Source organism: Mobula birostris, chromosome 7, assembly GCF_030028105.1.
Source record: "Mobula birostris isolate sMobBir1 chromosome 7, sMobBir1.hap1, whole genome shotgun sequence".
NCBI classification, from domain to species: domain Eukaryota; kingdom Metazoa; phylum Chordata; class Chondrichthyes; order Myliobatiformes; family Myliobatidae; genus Mobula; species Mobula birostris.
In genome coordinates, this window is record NC_092376.1 from 71,355,131 (window position 1) to 71,373,258 (window position 18,128).

At 42.1% G+C, this 18,128-nt stretch overlaps 2 protein-coding genes across 2 annotated transcripts in view; one reads left to right on the top strand and one right to left on the bottom strand.

The window, feature by feature from the left end:
* Positions 1 to 16,691, top strand: part of LOC140200282 (uncharacterized) — a 44,314-nt gene extending 27,623 nt beyond the window's left edge. The window contains exon 4 of the mRNA XM_072263379.1: positions 15,747 to 16,691. Coding sequence (XP_072119480.1) covers positions 15,747 to 15,778 — 32 coding nt within the window. The 3' untranslated portion in view covers positions 15,779 to 16,691. The remainder of the gene's footprint in view (positions 1 to 15,746) is intronic.
* Positions 1 to 18,128, bottom strand: part of slc36a4 (solute carrier family 36 member 4) — a 270,519-nt gene that overhangs the window by 92,456 nt on the left and 159,935 nt on the right. The gene's annotated exons all lie outside the window — the stretch shown is intronic.

An 18,128-nucleotide genomic window follows, 5' to 3' on the forward strand; every position in this document is an offset into this window, starting at 1 on the left:
GAGATGCTGCCTGGCCTGCTGCGTTCACCAGCAACTTTGATGTGTGTTGCTTGAATTTCCAGCATCTGCAGAATTCTTGTTGTTTGCAACTAAATTATATATTGTTTCTGGTGACTGAAGTATTCAGTTTCAAGCAACACACATCAAAGTTGCTGGTGAACGCAGCGGGCCAGGCAGCATCTCTAGGAAGAGGTACAGTCGACGTTTCGGACCGAGACCCTTCATCAGGACAGCACCTGCAGATTTCCTCGTGTTTGCGTAATCAATTTCCAGGCTACATTCCTACACTGGCATACTAATTAAAACTGAGCAAGAAGGTTGACATATCAAAGTTAAAAGTAAAAAATCTATATAAAATAAATTGAAAAGTTTAAGTCCTGCCTGATATTTATACCTCTAACAAATACATTAAAAGTAAAAATTAACCTTATCAATTGAAAGCTTTCTCTGGGAATAAATTGGTTGTCATGTTTCTGATATTAAAACAGCAATCCGGCATTAGGCATAAAGATCTTTGGGACATCTTAGAATGTTGTACAAGTAAAATGCCAGTAGATGTGAATGTTAGCATTATTTAGGCAAAGAAAATGATTACCTGCCAGATGAAATGAACTAGAATTATTTTGCCATTTTGCAAAACAGGGCAAGAACCTGTCTGTAGTTGCACACTTTAATCATCTGATTTACAGACTCTCAGAGCTTCAGTTTGGCCATCTTCATCATAACCTGACAGTTGGAGGTGTGGCTTGTAAGGAACCAAGCTACCTCACTATAAGGAAAAAGTTAAATGTGTTTCCTCCTTGGTATATGCTAATATAAAACGGAATTCTGAAAGACAAAATGGTGTTAGCCTGGGGTGGGCTTGTTCTGAGAAACTACAAGAGAACCAGTCCACAGCAGCATTTTGAGAAACTTAAGGGAGTACAAGTCTGCAGACGTAACTGTGGAAAGTGGTGAACAACATGCTTATCTGGGCTGAAGGTCGTAAGAGATAAGTGGGGGAGGGTGCAGCTGCTACCACCAAGAGATGGAAAAGTGCCAGTGTACAGGGGTTTGAAGGGGCATCTTCTTGGTGCAAAGGGGAAGGGAGTGTTATCTTATGTTGGATCACAGCTGGGGGCTAGTGCTAGGAAGATAGTATGTCGAGTCACAGCTAGACTTAGACAGAGGGACAGAGGGAGAGGGTGAGGGAGAGGGTGAGAGAGAGGGAGAGGGAGAGGGAGAGGGAGAGTGATTGATTGATTGTCAGATCTGTAGCCTCCACCAGATCGGCTTGCTTTGTAAGTGATAAGCATTATTTTGATTTCTGTACTGCTACTACTGTAAAGATTTATTTCTTTCTGTATTGCATTTGCGCTACTTCTGATAAAGTGTTTTCTTGTGGCCTTGTGTGTCATCCATTGTTTCCTTTACAACTGAGAATATCCTGAGCTGAACCAGGAAAGATCATAACGAATTTTAAGTTATTTTTAATTTACAATTGGTTCTGCATAATCAGTGCTATGTTTTGCAAACAACAGGACAAATCTGAAGATGAGACGGAGATTAAGGTACTGGGGTGGACAGACAACACCCATGGTTTTGCTGCAGTGACCAGGACGTTGTCTGAGGGTTACCCTTCCTCACGTTGGAGGGCTGAGATGGAGAGCGGTAGAGGTGATGTCCTGGGCATGGTAGCCACTCTGCTAAGTAAGTAGGGTTTCCCAAATGGGAAGCGAGTATTTGACATGTATAGGGTGGCAGAGCAAAGGCCATTAATGACAGAATTGCAATCACAGAGCAGCAAAATCTTATTTTAGCAGAATCAGCTAGGTCAGTCCATGAACAAGCTGACAAAGCAGAAACCCAGCAAACCAGCCTTGTGTGTAAATTGCTTAGAGCACAGCAGGGGCACTGGGTGAAGCTGATTGATCAGCAGCCAGATCCTATCAAAATGAAAGCATTAATGACTAAGGGATGGGGCCCTGACAACTGGGATAACTCAGATGAAGAGATATTGAATCAGGACCAAGTGAACTAGATGGCTCACTATGCGCCCTCACATTTAAAGGGAAATCTGGTGCGCCTCTTGGGAATACAAGCGGCATTAGGCAGGATAGAGGTATTAAGGCAGGTTGATGAGGAGATGGGGCTCGATAGCCGTGGTTGGCAGCTCATCTAGGAGAAGGAAAACTCTGATCTCAAACCTCTGCTGCCTTGCAGCTATACCCACTCATAGGGAAGGCTTCGGGAGTAAACACGAGGAAAAATCTGGAGCTGGAGTCCCTAATGCAGTCCTACGTTGGGTTCAATGCTGACTGGCAACTCCTGTGATGCTGCTGGTACCAAACGGTATAGGTCTCTGCCGTTCCTTTGGGTTCATCAGATGCAGGAAGGGGGAAGCTTGCTACATGGGCAACAGCTTGCTCTCCATATTGTACTGCCCATGCTTGCATACCTAGACCACTAGGACGCAACAACCATGGTCGACCCTGACTGACGGACGCTTCAAACTCAAACACAAACGATGAGGGGGAGAACGAAATTTACAGTTTTGAAGTCAAAGGAGGGGATGGGAAGCATTATAAATAATGCAGGCAGTAGCCCCCTTCCAATCGGCAAGGAATTCTTTTGAGCCCTGTTAAAGGCAAAGGAGAAGGAGGGAGGAGATGGAGGTGGGGAGGGGTAGGGGGAGGGAGAATGATGGACATCAAGGGCATGAGGGTTGCTTTGGAGTGGCCCATCCCTCCCACCCCCAACCTCTCACATAGGGATGGGCCAGGGTCCCCAAGCACTCAAAGTAATGAAGCTGCTGCGCTGGTGGACCTGAGGCCCTACATAACTATTCCTGTGGTGGGGGAATGGGGAACAGACAAAAGTGGACACGGGTGCCGAACATTCGATTATAAGGGAAACCCTGACCAGCATCAGCACTCTCTGGTGTAAGTGGAGGATCTAGGAGGAAATATAATAAGAGCACAGGAGGACAACAGTTTGATTGGCTATTGGGAAGGGACCACCGATGGAAGCCCCACTACCTGAAAATATAATTGGGATAAGTGTGCTGCAACAGTGCAGACTAGGTTTAGGAAGTTCACATTTGGCATTATAAAAACAAATATTTTAGTGGGCCATCAGCGAGTGCCGTGGTTTGCGCAAGACAGTACCAAATACTGGGAGGATATACAGAGATCTCAGACACCGTAGCAGAGTTGATAAAACAAGGTGTGATCAGACATGCAATATCTGAGTTTAACAGTTTTGCCTTGCCAACAAACAAATTAGACAGCAGTTGATTATCACCAGTTAAATAAGTATACCTCTCCATTAACTGCTGCTGTCCCCAGCACAGTGGCCTTAGTGGAGACAAGAAATAGTATAATGTAATAGATCTGGTAATCTGAAGTGGGATCATTTTGAGAAAATACAGAGCACCAGTCCACAGCAATGTTTTGAGAAAGTTAAAGGAGTACAAGTATAATGCTGGAAAGTGTTGAAAAACATGTTTGGCTGGGCTGAAGGTTGTAAGAGATAAGGGGGATGGAAAAGTACTACTGTAAAGGGTTTTGAAGGGTATATGAAGGGTCACCTTCTTGGTGTAAAGGGGAAGAGAGTTTTGTCTTAGGTTGGATCGTGGCTGGTGCTAGGAAGATAGTATGTTGAGTCAGAGTTAGACACAGAGAAAGAGAAAGCAGGCTGCGTGGGAGATTGTCCGATCTATGGCCCCTTCCAGATCAGTTAGGTTAGTGAATTATTTTGATTTCTGTACTGCTACGACTACAGTGTTTTTTTCCTTTTGTAGTGCATTCATGCTAGTTCTAATAAAATGTTTTCTTGCGGCCTTGAAATAGTGCATCGTCTCCTGTTGCCTTTACAAATGCAAATACCCCCAGTTGAACCAGGAGAGAACACTTAACAAATTTTTAAATATTTTTTGTTTGCACTCACTAATTTCTCTATAAACAAACAACAGTCTTTTTATGTCTACACTGTAATTGGATATTTTTTTGTCACGTGCCAAAATATAGTAAAAAGCTTGTTTTACATATTGTCCTTATAGATCAGATCATTACAAAGTGCCTTCAGGTAGAACAAGCTGAAAAATAGCAATGCAGAATAAAGTGTAACAGCTACAAAGAAAGTACAGTGCACATAATCAATATGGTACAAGATCATAAGAAGGCCGGTGATGAGGTCAAGAGTATGCCTTAACATATGAGGGAATTATTTAATAGTCTTACAACAGCAGGGTAGAAGCTGTCCTTGAGCCTGGTGGTATGTGCTTTCTGGCTTTTGCATCTTCTGCGCAATGGAAGAGGAACGAAGAGAGAATGTCTGGGGTGGGTGAGGTCTTTAATTATACTGCCTGCTTTATTGAGGTAATGAGAACTATAGACAAAGTTCATAGAGGGCATGCTGGTCTCTGTGATGTGCTAAGGATCACAGGATTAACAGGATTTGATAAGTGATCTTGAAGTAGAGGAGCCATTAAGAGGTAATGACCATAATATGATAAGTTTTTATCTGCAAGTTGAGAGGGATAAGGGCAGATCAGAAGTGTCAGTATTGCAGTTGAACAAAGGAGACCATGGAGCCATGAGGGAGGAGCTGGCCAAAGTTGACTGGTCGGATATTCTAGCAGAAAAGACAGTGGAACAGCAATGGCAGGTATTCTTGGGAATAATGCACAAGGTGCAAAATCAGTTCATCCCCCGGAGAAGGAAGGATTCAAAGGGGGGAAAGTGACCACAGTGGTTGACAAAGGAAGTCAGAGATAGCATAGCATTAAAAAAGAAGTATAACAGAGCTAAGGTGAGTGGGAAGACGGATGATTGGGACATTTTTAAGGAGCAACGGAACTTAACTAAAAAGGCAATACGGGGAGAAAAAATGAGGTATGAACGCAAACTAGCTAGGAATATAAGGGAGGATAGCAAAAGTTTTTTTAGGTACGTGAAGCGAAGGAAGATAGTTAAGAACAATGTTGGGCCCTTGAAGAATGAATTGGGAGAAATTGTTATGGGAAAAAGAGAAATGGCAGACGAATTTAATAAGTACTTTGGATCTGTCTTCACTAGGGAAGACACAAGCAATCTCCCAGATGTATGGATGGGCCAAGGACATAGGGTAACAAAGGAACTGAAACAGATTGATATTAGGAAGGAAATGGTGATGAGTAGACTGATGGGACTGAAGGCTAACAAATCCCCAGGTCCAGATGGTCTGCATCCTAGGGTACTAAAGGAGGTGGCTCTGGAAATTGCGGATGCATTGGTGATCATTTTCCAATGTTCCTTAGATTCAGGATCAGTTCCTGAGGATTGGCGAATGGCTAATGCTGTCCCACTTTTTAAGAAAGGAGGGAGGGAGAAAACAGAGAACTATCGCCCTGTTAGCCTAACATCAGTAGTGGGGAAGATGCTAGAGTCCATTATTAAAGATGAAATAGCGGCATATCTGGATAGCAGTGATAGGATTGGGCCCAGCCAGCATGGATTTACCAAGGGCAAATCATGCTTGACTAATCTACTGGAGTTTTTCCAGGATGAAACCAGGAAGATAGACGTGGGAGATCCAGTGGATGTGGTGTACCTTGACTTTCAGAAGGCATTCGATAAGGTACCACATAGGAGATTGGTGGGTAAAATCAGAGCTCATGGCATTGGGGGGAGGATATTGACATGGATAGAAAACTGGTTGGCAGATAGAAAGCAAAGGGTAGCAGTGAATGGGTGTTTCTCGGAATGGCAGGTGGTGACTAGTGGGGTGCCACAGGGCTCGGTATTGGAACCACAGCTGTTTACGATTTATGTCAATGATTAAGAGGAAGGCATTGTGAATAACATCAGCAAGTTTGCTGATGATACTAAGCTGGGTGGCAGTGTGACATGTGATGAGGATGTTAGGAGAATTCAAGGTGACTTGGATAGGCTGGGTGAGTGGGCAGAAACTTGGCAGATGACGTTTAATGTGAATAAGTGTGAGGTTATTCACTTTGGGAGCAAGAACAGGAAGGCAGATTATTATCTGAATGGTGTGGAGTTAGGTAAGGGAGAAATACAAAGAGATCTAGGAGTACTTGTTCATCAGTCTCTGAAGGTGAATGAGCAAGTGCAGCAGGCAGTGAAGAAGGCTAATGGAATGTTGGCCTTTGTTACAAAGGGAATTGAGTACAAGAGCAAGGAAATCCTTTTGCATTTGTACAGGGCCCTGGTGAGACCACACCTGGAGTATTGTGTGCAGTTTTGGTCTCCAGGGTTAAGGAAGGACATCCTGGCTGTGGAGGAGGTGCAGCGTAGGTTCACTAGGTTAATTCCTGGGATGTCCGGACTGTCTTACGTAGAAAGGTTAGAGGGACTGGGCTTGTACACGCTGGAATTAAGGAGATTGAGGGGGGATCTGATTGAGACATATAAGATTATTAAGGGATTGGACAAGATAGAGGCAGGAAATATGTTCCAGATGCTGGGAGAGTCCAGTACCAGAGGGCATGGTTTAAGAATAAGGGGTAGGTCATTTAGGACAGAGTTGAGGAGGAACTTCTTCTCCCAGAGAGTTGGGGAGGTGCGGAAAGCGCTGCCTCAGAAGGCAGTGGAGGCCAATTCTCTGGATGCTTTCAAGAAGGAGCTAGATAGGTATTTTATGGATAGGGGAATCAAGGGTTATGGGGACAAGGCAGGAACCGGGTATTGATAGTAGATGATCAGCCATGATCTCAGAATGGTGGTGCAGGCTCGAAGGGCCGAATGGTCTACCTCTGCACCTATTGTCTGTTGTCTAAGCTTTGTCCACTATTCTCTGCAGTTACTTGTGGTCGTGTACAGAGCAGTTGCCATACCAAGCTGTTATGAAACCAGATAAGATGCTTTTCATGGTGCGCCAATAAAAATAAGTGGATTGAATCATTGCCTCTACGCTGCTGAAAGGATTATGTTTTCTCATTTCCTGTAATATGCATGCATGTAAGTACTTCCCTTGAGAATTCCAAGGAACATTCTAGTTCAATAGTATTATTTATTACACGTAATATGCTCAGGGAGGATGAGGTCTTTTAAACAATTGTGAAATACTTGGTGTTCTTGACAATTGCATTCATAAATGTTGCCAGAATGATTTGCATAGGAAGCAAAACTTCCTTCTGTGCATTAATAAGTGGACTAATATGATGGGAAAATTAGGCCCAGCCCGTTTCTTCAAAGCCAGTGGAAAACGTGATTGTTTCTCCTAGCAGTCCTTTTCATCTTTAAACCTGCTGCCCTTCCAAAAATATACCTTACACCCTTCTATCCTCACCAAGCAACTTATTCTGTTGTCCCTTTTCTATGTCGTCTTCTATGTCCCTTTGTTCCGTTAATAGACACTCTGTCAGTCCTACTACGTATTCTGAACTTCCTTCAGAGCAATAAAACCACTCTTATCAAAGTAGAAGATACTGGAAACACACAGGTCATTCCAAATCTGTAGTGTGTGAAACAGAGTTAAGATTACCGGTCAAATACATAGTCAGAGTTTGGAAAGAGTGAAAACAGCAGGGAGAAATGGATAGGACAAAAGGAATATTCCTGATAGGATGAGGTCCTACCTTGGAATAAGCTGCCTTTAATAAGATGTTGGCTGAAATTCATTTCAATGCCATATTTCTTTAAACTATCTAGCCTCAACTCATCTTACATGGATAATGAGCAGCTTACCACCAAAGCCATCCTAGCTTCTCCTTATCAGAGGCATTCCAATTGCCTATCTATCTCTTTCCCACTCTCAATGGAACCTAAATCTATCATATTCCCTATTACCCAGTTCTGGCAAGAGGTCTTCAAGTTGAAAAAAAAACTCTGGTTCTCTCTCCAAAGCTGCCTGCAGTCAGTTTTGAGTGTTTTTTTTCTAGAATCTGCATTTTTTAAAAATTTTCAATCCTAATCACATTTGTGAAGGACAGTTTCTGTGACTGCCACCTTGGTACATCTTCATTCTGCTTCACTGTAACCTCTCCAGACATTAGACATTGTTAATCGTAATGTCTACCTTCAGTATCTCCCTTCAGACATCTGCGCTTGCATGCTTCCATGACTTTCAATCTATAGATGACTACTTCATCTCAAAACAGTTCACTCCAGAATTCCCAAAGGATACCTTCATGCACCCTTCTCCACTTGCTCCTATATCACAGAAAGCAGGCATTGTGTTAACTTCAGATCTCAGCCACATTATCTCAGCTCCTCAATCTTCCTCTGCTGGATCAGCACACATTTATCTGCCTCTGAAGTACCTTGAAGTTTTTAATATGTTAAAGCGGAATAGAAATGCAAATTGAATTTTTGGAGGCACACTTGAGACTTCACTTTGATCTCAACTGTGCTAAACCTGATTTATGGTTTGCTTGATGCTACCACTTTGAGGAGAAAATCAAGGGCATTCTATCTCCAAGTAAAAGTATTTAACATCAGAAGCTTTAAAATTCACAGTGGTATTCTTGAATCATTGCCTTTACACTGCTGAAAGGATTATGCTGATAAAGTTTGGCGACTGTGAAATTATGTTCAGAATGCTAATATGTTTATTACTAGAACCCTTTCAAAATTCCTCACAAGAATGTTTTCTAAAAGCTAAATATATCAGTTTAATGCACATGTCTATAGCAAGGTGATGTAAAATTGCACTAAAGTGTAAATGGAATAAAGATAGATATGTGATCATCTTAACACTTAATGAACCAGCTATTTGTACAGTATATCCATTGAAGTGATAACTGGCACAAGACCCATGTAAAGTTAGGGTAACCTCCCTAAGCACATGCAAATTAGATGATAGCTTTTGAGAAGTCCGTTTTCATTGAGTTTGAAGTGGCATTCTGGTGAATAAAATTAGAAGTAGAAGTCAGCCATTCAATAATACATTATCATGACTGATCATGTGTCTCAAATCCACTTTCCTTTCCGATTACCATATCTTTAACTAAAAAATCTACCAATTTTTGTCTTGAGTATACTGAATGCTCGAATATCCACCACGACTGATTTCTTTCTCTTTACCCATCTTTTAGAAATCAAACATATCCATTGCACTAATTTCATCAGTCACATGTGTCACTTACCAAATCTTGCTCAATTTAGGCACTATTTGTCTTTTACAAATCCCCTATGCATCTGAGTTCACAGATTTATCTATGTTTCTGAGTTAACAAATTTAACACCCTTTTTTTGAACAGGTTATAACATTTGTATTCCTCTAGCCATTTTGCATTAATTCCATATCCAAAGAGGATTGTTTGGTGACAGTGAATTTCTTCTGTTTCACCCTTTCAGCAACTTGGGAGGTGTCCCATCTAGACTGTGTTAATTGTTAGCTTTGCAAGATGCCAGTCTTTTTTAGCCTCATCTTTGTAATTATTTCATCTAATTCACGAATCTCTATATAGCCTTATGTATTACGTCATTCATTCAAATCTATTTTTATAATATCAGCAATTTTGATGCAGTACACTCAGTCGCTTCATCCAAGTCATTAATACAGATTGTAAATACAGTAGTTCAACCTAGTCTGTGGAGACAGATGCAAAGTAGCCACTCAGCATCCCAATCTTGATCATTGCTTCCAAAATATCATCTTTTGTTCTGTATTTAACTTTATAACATTCCTTTAATTACCTTTTTAACATTTTTATGTATTTTTAGTTTTATATAATTAGAAAAGATCTTAAGACACTCTACCAAATAACAAATTATATACGTGGGATTGAGTTTCGGTGGAAACAAAAACTTCCATGAAAAAAAGTTAGAGCCTCACATGTTGTGGGATCTGCAATTTTCCATCCCGATTCTCCGTGCCCTGACCCCACTAAAACACTATTATCCGTCTTATACATACAAAGTCAAGTAATACATGTGTTCCATGATTTTCCATCATGTGTGCCTTGCCCATTGACATCATAGACAATTTACATACAGTAGGCCTTTACAGCATAAATGAAGTCTATTTTGTTTGAATATAAGGTGAATCATGCTGATTGGGTCCCAGTCTTAGAGTCAGTGCTGTGAACCCAACTTCTTTACACCTCTTCAAGATACATGCTTACTTCACTTCTGACATGAACCTCTCAAACCTTCAAACCCCCAACATTATACTAATGCTCCCCCAGCTGAATTTGCTAGCCAGACTCTCATGCCCCTTTAACCTTATTTAGAGACATCTGAATCCCACACAAACTGATATCCCAGCCTTCCTGCCCATCCACTACCCCATGAGTCACCTTCCTTGGTGATGCAAACTCACACTTTCAACCTACCTATTTTTCTTTGTGTGTAGAGCAATGGCAGATTCGGCTAAGGAAATGCCCATTAGTGCAAGGTCAAACTTATAGGATCTGATCATTTAGGTTTCACACTAATGAATGTTGCAGCAGCTCACAGATCCCACGTTATGCTGCTAACTTAACAAGCCTTTAGAAGCACCAAAGTATTTCTAGGTTCACATCTTATTTGTTGTGGTACCTGTTAATCCTTTCTCATACTTATCTAGCAATATCCATGGACAGCAACACCAAATGAGCTACGGATTGCTTTCGGACATTGTACTCGAAAAATGACACACAAACGTTTTGTCAAACAACCAACAGAAATGTAAACCCTTTGTTGAAGGAATAAAACTGCTCCATCAATCTCAATCAGATTAATGGTTGGACTATATTGATTAATATCCTAGAGCACTACAGATAGAGAGTCAAAATTCATCAATTTTCACTTAGTTGAAATGGAATTGGAAAGTGGGAGAAAGGGAGCCAATCTGGGGAGGAAAAAGGTGAAGGGGTGGGGCAATGTAATCATGGGTAAAAGAAGGGAGGTAAGAAGGATGTAAAGTAGAAAAGGAGAGGGTAAGAAAGATGGAGGGAGTCAGAGGGAGAGTAGAGAGGAGAACATGGTTTGTGGAAGTTCGCCCTTCTGCCCAGTAAATCTGCACCAAACATCAAACACCCACTTTTATCCTCCCCACACTCCTATTAATTCCCAACAGGTTCTACCATTCACCAATATGCTAGGGTCAATTTACATTGGCCAGTTCACCCACCAACCTGCAAATCTTTGGGGTGTTGGAGGAAACCAGAACACCCAGTGGTGTCAGGTAATCTCCACCAGAGATCAGAACTGACTTGGATCACAGTAGCTGTGAGGCAGAACCTTTACTAACTGACATATTGCTGGAGTGGGAAGTGAAGACACAACTAGGAAGTGGGGCTGTTGAGAAGGAGAATGAGAGGGAATGAAAAATGTAACAGCCTGTCTTCATTGGAGAAAAAATACGACGAATGGTGTGGGTGCAGTGATGTGAATGATCCCTTTAAATGAAATAGGGATACCACATCAGGTAGTAACAGAGAATGGGCAAATGACAACAGGTAATTCCAAATCTTCCTGTTCCGTCAGAGGGTATAGGAATGTGTAAGAGTGGGAGCAATAGTGGGACTGATGTGTCTGTAAAAGGATGTATTTCTCCTGCTTACTTGGATCATTTTTGATTTTTACTTTTCACTTCCGTGTTTTTTTATCCTCTATCGGGTCTATGAATGAAATTCTTGTGTTCACGCATTGTCAAATACGCAAGCCCCAAGCCTTCTGACAGGGTCAGATAATTAAATTTGCCACTGGATTCCACATGGAGTCCAGCAACACAGTATTATCCTGCTGAAGTTGCACAGCTGTGGAAATCGCCTCCTGGAACCTGCAACATTCATTCCAAGGGATATCATGGTGCTGCAGCTATAAAGTAAAGGGGAAAATAAATTCACTTTTTTAATTATTCTAGTTGATTTAATGTTTTAAATCATGTATCTACTTTAGCTAAATTATTTTAAAAACAATAAATTTAATTTAAAAATATAATTTACTTCATTTTTAATGAATTGCAGAAATTATTAAACGGGGGCAAAGCTGTCAAGATTTTCAAGGGTACTTTGGGGATTGAGCTTAATCAGCCTGAGATGTCAACCCTGTATCACTTTCCACTGATGCTGCCTAGGCATTCTTGGCATTTTCAAAGTGAGTCTTTAAGCCCTGCCATTAATGTTGTCTGAGCCAGCAAGATTGATCCCCTAGATATGGACCAGGAAAACCTAGGCAAAGGGTTACTTTATTTTATACATTAATTTCCAGACCAGGTCAATAAAAAATTCCAGGCCATGGCACCCGTTGCCTCCCACTGGGACATCAATCGGATGACTCCAGGCCACAGACCCTGCCATCTCCAACTTCAGTTCAGACGGCCCTGGACGGCTCCAGACCATAGATCCCACTGCTGCTAACTCCAGCTCCAACGATGTCAGATGCCTTCACACTGTGAATTACATGGCCTCCAGCTCCGATCTTGTCACCTCCACCTACAGGCTGCGACCTTTTTCCCTGTTGCTGGGCCACCACTACTCCCCAGCCCTGGGTCTCTTAATCTCTCCTGTCACCTATTGGTTCCTGAGAGCCTCCATTTTTCTCACACACTACCTTCCCTGAACACCCCCAGCCCTCCCCTCCAAACCAAGGCAGAATGTTCTGTCCTCAGCAAGGGCCTCACCTTTGTCCCCCTTCGCCTGTACCTCAGTAAGTTTCATGCCTGTCACGAAGCAAGCTCTTCTTCTGTTGACTGTCTCCATACCCACTTCTTTGGCAAGGATGGGCCCTTTCTCCCGTCTCCACCCTCCTCCTTCTTCTTGAATGCACCACTCTGGGTCTTTTCATCTCTAATTGCCAAAGAGCCATCAACTGGTTTGACTTAAACACTCTGTTTTCGTCTTCAAACCTCACCACCACTGAACCTCATCAACTCCGGAGAACTCCCATCCATTGTTACCAATCTCATGGTTCCCTTAACCTCACTGATCTTTTCCACCTCCTACCCAAGATTCACAAACCTGACAGTCTATTGTTTCTGTCTGCTCCTGCCCCACCGAGCTCCTGCAAACATAACTCAACTCCATTTTATCCCCCTTGGCTTGTGCCTTCCCACCTACAGTTGAAGTCAGAAGTTTACATACACCTTAGCCAAATACATTAAAACTCAGTTTTTCACAATTCCTGACATTTAATCCTAGAAAACATTCCCTGTCTTAGGTCAGTTAAGATTGCTAATTTATTTTAAGAATGTGAAATGTCAGAATAATAGTAGAGAGAATATAACAAAACCATTTAACCATATAACAATTACAGCACGGAAACAGGCCATCTCGGCCCTTCTAGTCTGTGCCAAACTCTTACTCTCACCTAGTGCCTAGAATGATTTATTTCAGCTTTTATTTCTTTCATCACTTTCCCAGTGGGTCAGAAGTTTACATACACTTTGTTAATATCTGGTAGCATTGCCTTTAAATTGTTTAACTTGGGTCAAACGTTTTGGGTAGCTTTCCACAAGCTTCTCACAGTAAGTTGCTGGAATTTTGTTCCATTCCTCCAGACAGAACTGGTGTAACTGAGTCAGGTTTGTAGGCCTCCTTGCTCGCACACGCTTTTTCAGTTCTGCCCACAAATTTTCTATCGCACTGAGGTCAGAAATTGATGTCAAGTCTGGTTCATCCTTGGGAGCAATTTCCAAACACCTAAAGGTACCACGTTCATCTGGACAAACAACAGTACGCAAGTATAAACACCATGAGACCACGCAGCCATCATACCGCTCAGGAAGGAGACGCATTCTGTCTCCTAGAGATGAACGTACTTTGGCGCAAAAAGTGCAAATCAATTCCAGAACAACAGCAAAGGACCTTGTGAAGATGCTGGAGGAAACAGGTAGACAAGTATCTATATCCACAGTAAAACCAGTCCTATGTCGACATAACCAGAAAGGCTGCTCAGCAAGGAAGAAGCCACTGCTCCAAAACCCCCATAAAAAAGCCAGACTATAGTTTGCAAGTGCACATGGGGACAAAGATCTTACTTTTTGGAGAAATGTCCTCTGGTCTGATGAAACAAAAATTGAACTGTTTGGCCATAATGACCACCATTATGTTTGGAGGAAAAAGGGTGAGGCTTGCAAGCCAAAGAACACCATCCCAACCGTGAAGCATGGGGGTGGCAGCATCATGTTGTGGGGGTGCTTTGCTGCAGGAAGGACTGGTGCACTTCACAAAATAGATGGCATGATGAGGAAGGAAAATTATGTGGATATATTGAATCAATGTCTCAAGGCATCAGCCAGGAAGCTAAAGCTTGGTCACAAATGGGTCTTCCAAATGGACAATGACCCCAAGCATACTTCCAAAGTTGTGGCAAAATTGCTTAAGGACAACAAAGTCAAGGTATGGGAGTGGCCATCACACAGCCCTGACCTCAAACCGATAGAAAATTTATGGGCAGAACTGAAAAAGCGTGTGCGAGCAAGGAGGCCTACAAACCTGACTCAGTTACACCAGTTCTGTCTGGAGGAATGGAACAAAATTCCAGCAACTTACTGTGAGAAGCTTGTGGAAGGCTATCCAAAACATTTGACCCAAGTTAAACAATTTAAAGGCAATGCTACCAAATACTAACAAAGTGTATGTAAACTTCTGACCCACTGGGAAAGTGATGAAAGAAATAAAAGCTGAAATAAATCATTCTCTCTATTATTATTCTGACATTTCACATTCTTAAAATAGTGATCCTAACTGACCTAAGACAGGGAATGTTTTCTAGGATTAAATGTCAGGAATTGTGAAAAACTGAGTTTAAATGTATTTGGCTAAGGTGTATGTAAACTTCTGACTTCAACTGTACATCCACCACACTTCATATGCTTTCGATATCCTCAACAAATTTCATTTCCCTGGCCCGATCACCTCAATTTCACCATGGATATCCAGTCCCTATACAATTCTATTGCCCAATGAATAAGGTCTTAAAGCTCTCTGCTTCCTTCTTGACAACAGACCTGAGCAGTGCCACCCCCTACCACCAATACCGTCTGTTGCAATTGGTCCTCATCCTCAACAATTTCTTTATTGGCTCTTCCTGCTTTCTCCAAGCTCAAGATGTAACCATGGGCACTTGCATGGGTCTCAGTTCTGCCTGACTTTTCGTTGGCTACATGGAATAGACCATCTTCCAAGCCTTCCCTGGTAATGCTCTTTCTGTGCTATATCGACAATTGTATTGGTGTTGTTTCATGCACCCATGCTAAGCTCTTCAATTCCATCAACTTTGCTTCCAACTTCCCTTAAATTAACTTGGTCCATTTCCAACATCTCTCAACACTTTTTCAATCATTCTGCCTCCAACTCTGGAGACAAACTGTCTACCAATATCTTTTGTAAACCTACTGATTGCCACAGCTACTGGATCTTGACTATACTTCTTCCCACCCTGTCTCCTGTAAAAATGCCATTCCGTTTTCTCAGTTCCTTTGTCTCTGCTGCATCTGTTCCAAGAATAAATCTTTCTTTTCCAGGACATCTGAGATGTCCTTCGTCCTCAAAGAACAGAGTTTCCCTTCCTCCACCATAGATGCTGCCCTCATCTCCATTTCCAAAACATCCGCACCCACCCCATTTTCCCACCACCTTAACAGGGATAGAGTTCCCCTGATCCTTATCTTCTATCCTTCAGTCTCCATTATTGTCAATAAAATCAACCATCTTTGATGAGATTCTACCATCAAACATATTTCCAATGCCCCCTTCAGCATTCTGAATAAACCAGTCCTGTTACAAAACCATTTCTCTCCCATTTCCATTTTCCCCTCCTTATAAGAATCACAAGAGTCTTAATTTTTCCAACATCCCTGGATCCATAAATTCATTTGCTTGTCTTGTGTAGAGTTCATGAAGTGGTCTCCACTACACTGGTGATCACATTGCAGACCCGAAGGTTGAATCTGAGCATCCAGTCACCTGTCACGAAGGGTCTCAGCCCGAAACGTCAACTGTACCTCTTCCTAGAGATGCTGCCTGGCCTGCTGCGTTCACCAGCAACTTTGATGTGTGTTACCTGTCACTTCAATTTACCTTTCCAGTCTGTGACGAAAGAGGGTTACAAAAGCACACATAGACTAAGATGTTAACTGTCCTGTGCTAGCACCAGTGGGATCAACAGTTGATCTGCCACCTGTCTTCAGGAGAGAGAGATAAGTAAGACAATGGAGCAGCATTTGGAAATGTTAATGAAGAGATGAGAGAGTTTAACGGAAGGAGACACCGGTCTGAGTATTGTCAAGACCGGCTCCTTTTGAACCCTGAACTGTTTGAAGTGTGATGGACAGGCGATACCCCAGCAGGGGGATAAAATGGGGCAGGTTCGCTGAGACATGACACACGACACCACGAGGTAACGAGACCCTGGAAGCGGTGCGCCCCCCACAAGTCGGTGGGAGTTTTTGGTCGTGGAACCAGCGATAGACGCACAGGGTGGAAAGATACGGTCGGCGGGAACCTGGTGTGTGTCCGCCCTTGCCTGGGTGCCGGGTTCACCGCTGAAGAACGATCGTGTCTGGAATGGAGGGGTCACAGTCGGTGACCTCAGAAGACATTACCAAGGACTCGCTCGAAAGCTAACTGCGAGGAATATCGAAGGTCTGTGTGGAACCCGTTTTGAATGTTCATTCGCTTTCGCTCTCTCTCCTTTTCCCCGCCCAATGGCACAACAGTGATTACTGCAAATTGAACTGAACTTTGCGTCACTTGAAACTGGTCATTTACCCCTAGACTGCGATAGAGCTTGATTGATCCTATTATCCTAGTTCTGTGTACATGTGTGTTTATCATTGCTGAACTGTTGCATTTATTATCCTTTTGATTAGAGTACTGTGTTGCTTATTTCTTTAATAAAACTTTCTTAGTTCCAGTAATCCAGACTCCAACTGAGTGGTCCATTTCTGCTGGTTTGGCAACACAGTTATGGGGTACGTAACAAGTCCTACTCTGATCTAGCTCTCTCTATTTCAATTTCAAGATGTTTTTATGTTATTCTAAACCTTTTGTGGCATTGCTTTATTTTGGTATAATGTGTACCAAAGTGTACACTTTGTGTACACAGTGCACACAAACTTAAGGGTTTGAAGAAACTACTGATGTTTTGGATCTCATTCTTTGCAAAGATTTCACTTTCTCATTTAGCACATTTGGCTTTACTTTTCAAACCACCGTAAGTTAAAGATAAGCACAGCAAGAGGTATCACAGGAAAATTAATATATATATTTCTTCAGAGAAAACCACAACACCAAGAGAATTTTAAATGCATGTATACTCTTTCAAAAGAGCCCATAAAATTAGACTGTAAGAGACTTATATAATTAACTTGATTTTAAATTGTGATATTTGGCCAATAATTATCACCAAGGAGAACTGCATTCAACATTCAGGAATTTGTTCTAAACAGTCCAAGAATGTGTTAATGTTCATTAGAATTATGAATAGACCACATTTTACCATTGCATGCATGTGATTTATAAAATACATGTCCACAGAGGAAAAGAACATAGCACTCAATTCTGGTACTGCCATCACTGCCGCTCTGTTTAACTCTGTCCTGAATTTAAATTGAGTTAGTTTACTTAACCCTGTCCTGGTGCTCTGCAGGTGCAATCAGCAATTTAAAGTGATTGGTAATTTGTTACTAATTGCCATCTGGTTGGCAGCCTACTCTAGACTAAGTAGATGCACACCTGGAGTACAAAACTACTTTAATTTATCAACATAACCACAACTTCAAAAAACAATGTGAGTAACACATACTGGGTGGGGATTTTCTCTGTACAGTGTTTACAGTAAATTTAGAAAGGCATTAAGGACTTCACTATGAGAAATGAAAAGAAATCATCTTCCTTGGCTTGTACAGGATGTCCTTGCTGAACCAATGATGCCTGATCCAAAGGATTGGTCAGTTAAAAAGTGGTGTTGAATGAGTCACAAACATGGAGAGAATGGTTGAGTAGCAGCAGCAAGGAGAAGCAAAGGGCCACTGCTCAGCAATAATCCTCTGATGAAGTGAGTAATGCTAAACTAGACTGGAATGCAACCTGGCCTGAATGTTGCCAACTAAGTTCAACAAAAACCTGCTACCAGTCACAAACAGATTAGCTCCCACATCACCAACCCACTCCACCCTTCCTGCTCTCTCCCATTCGTCAATGTCACCTCTCACTGTGCATGACCACCTTTCCACCCTCATCCCAACCCCAGCATCTAAGAAATGCTGTCACA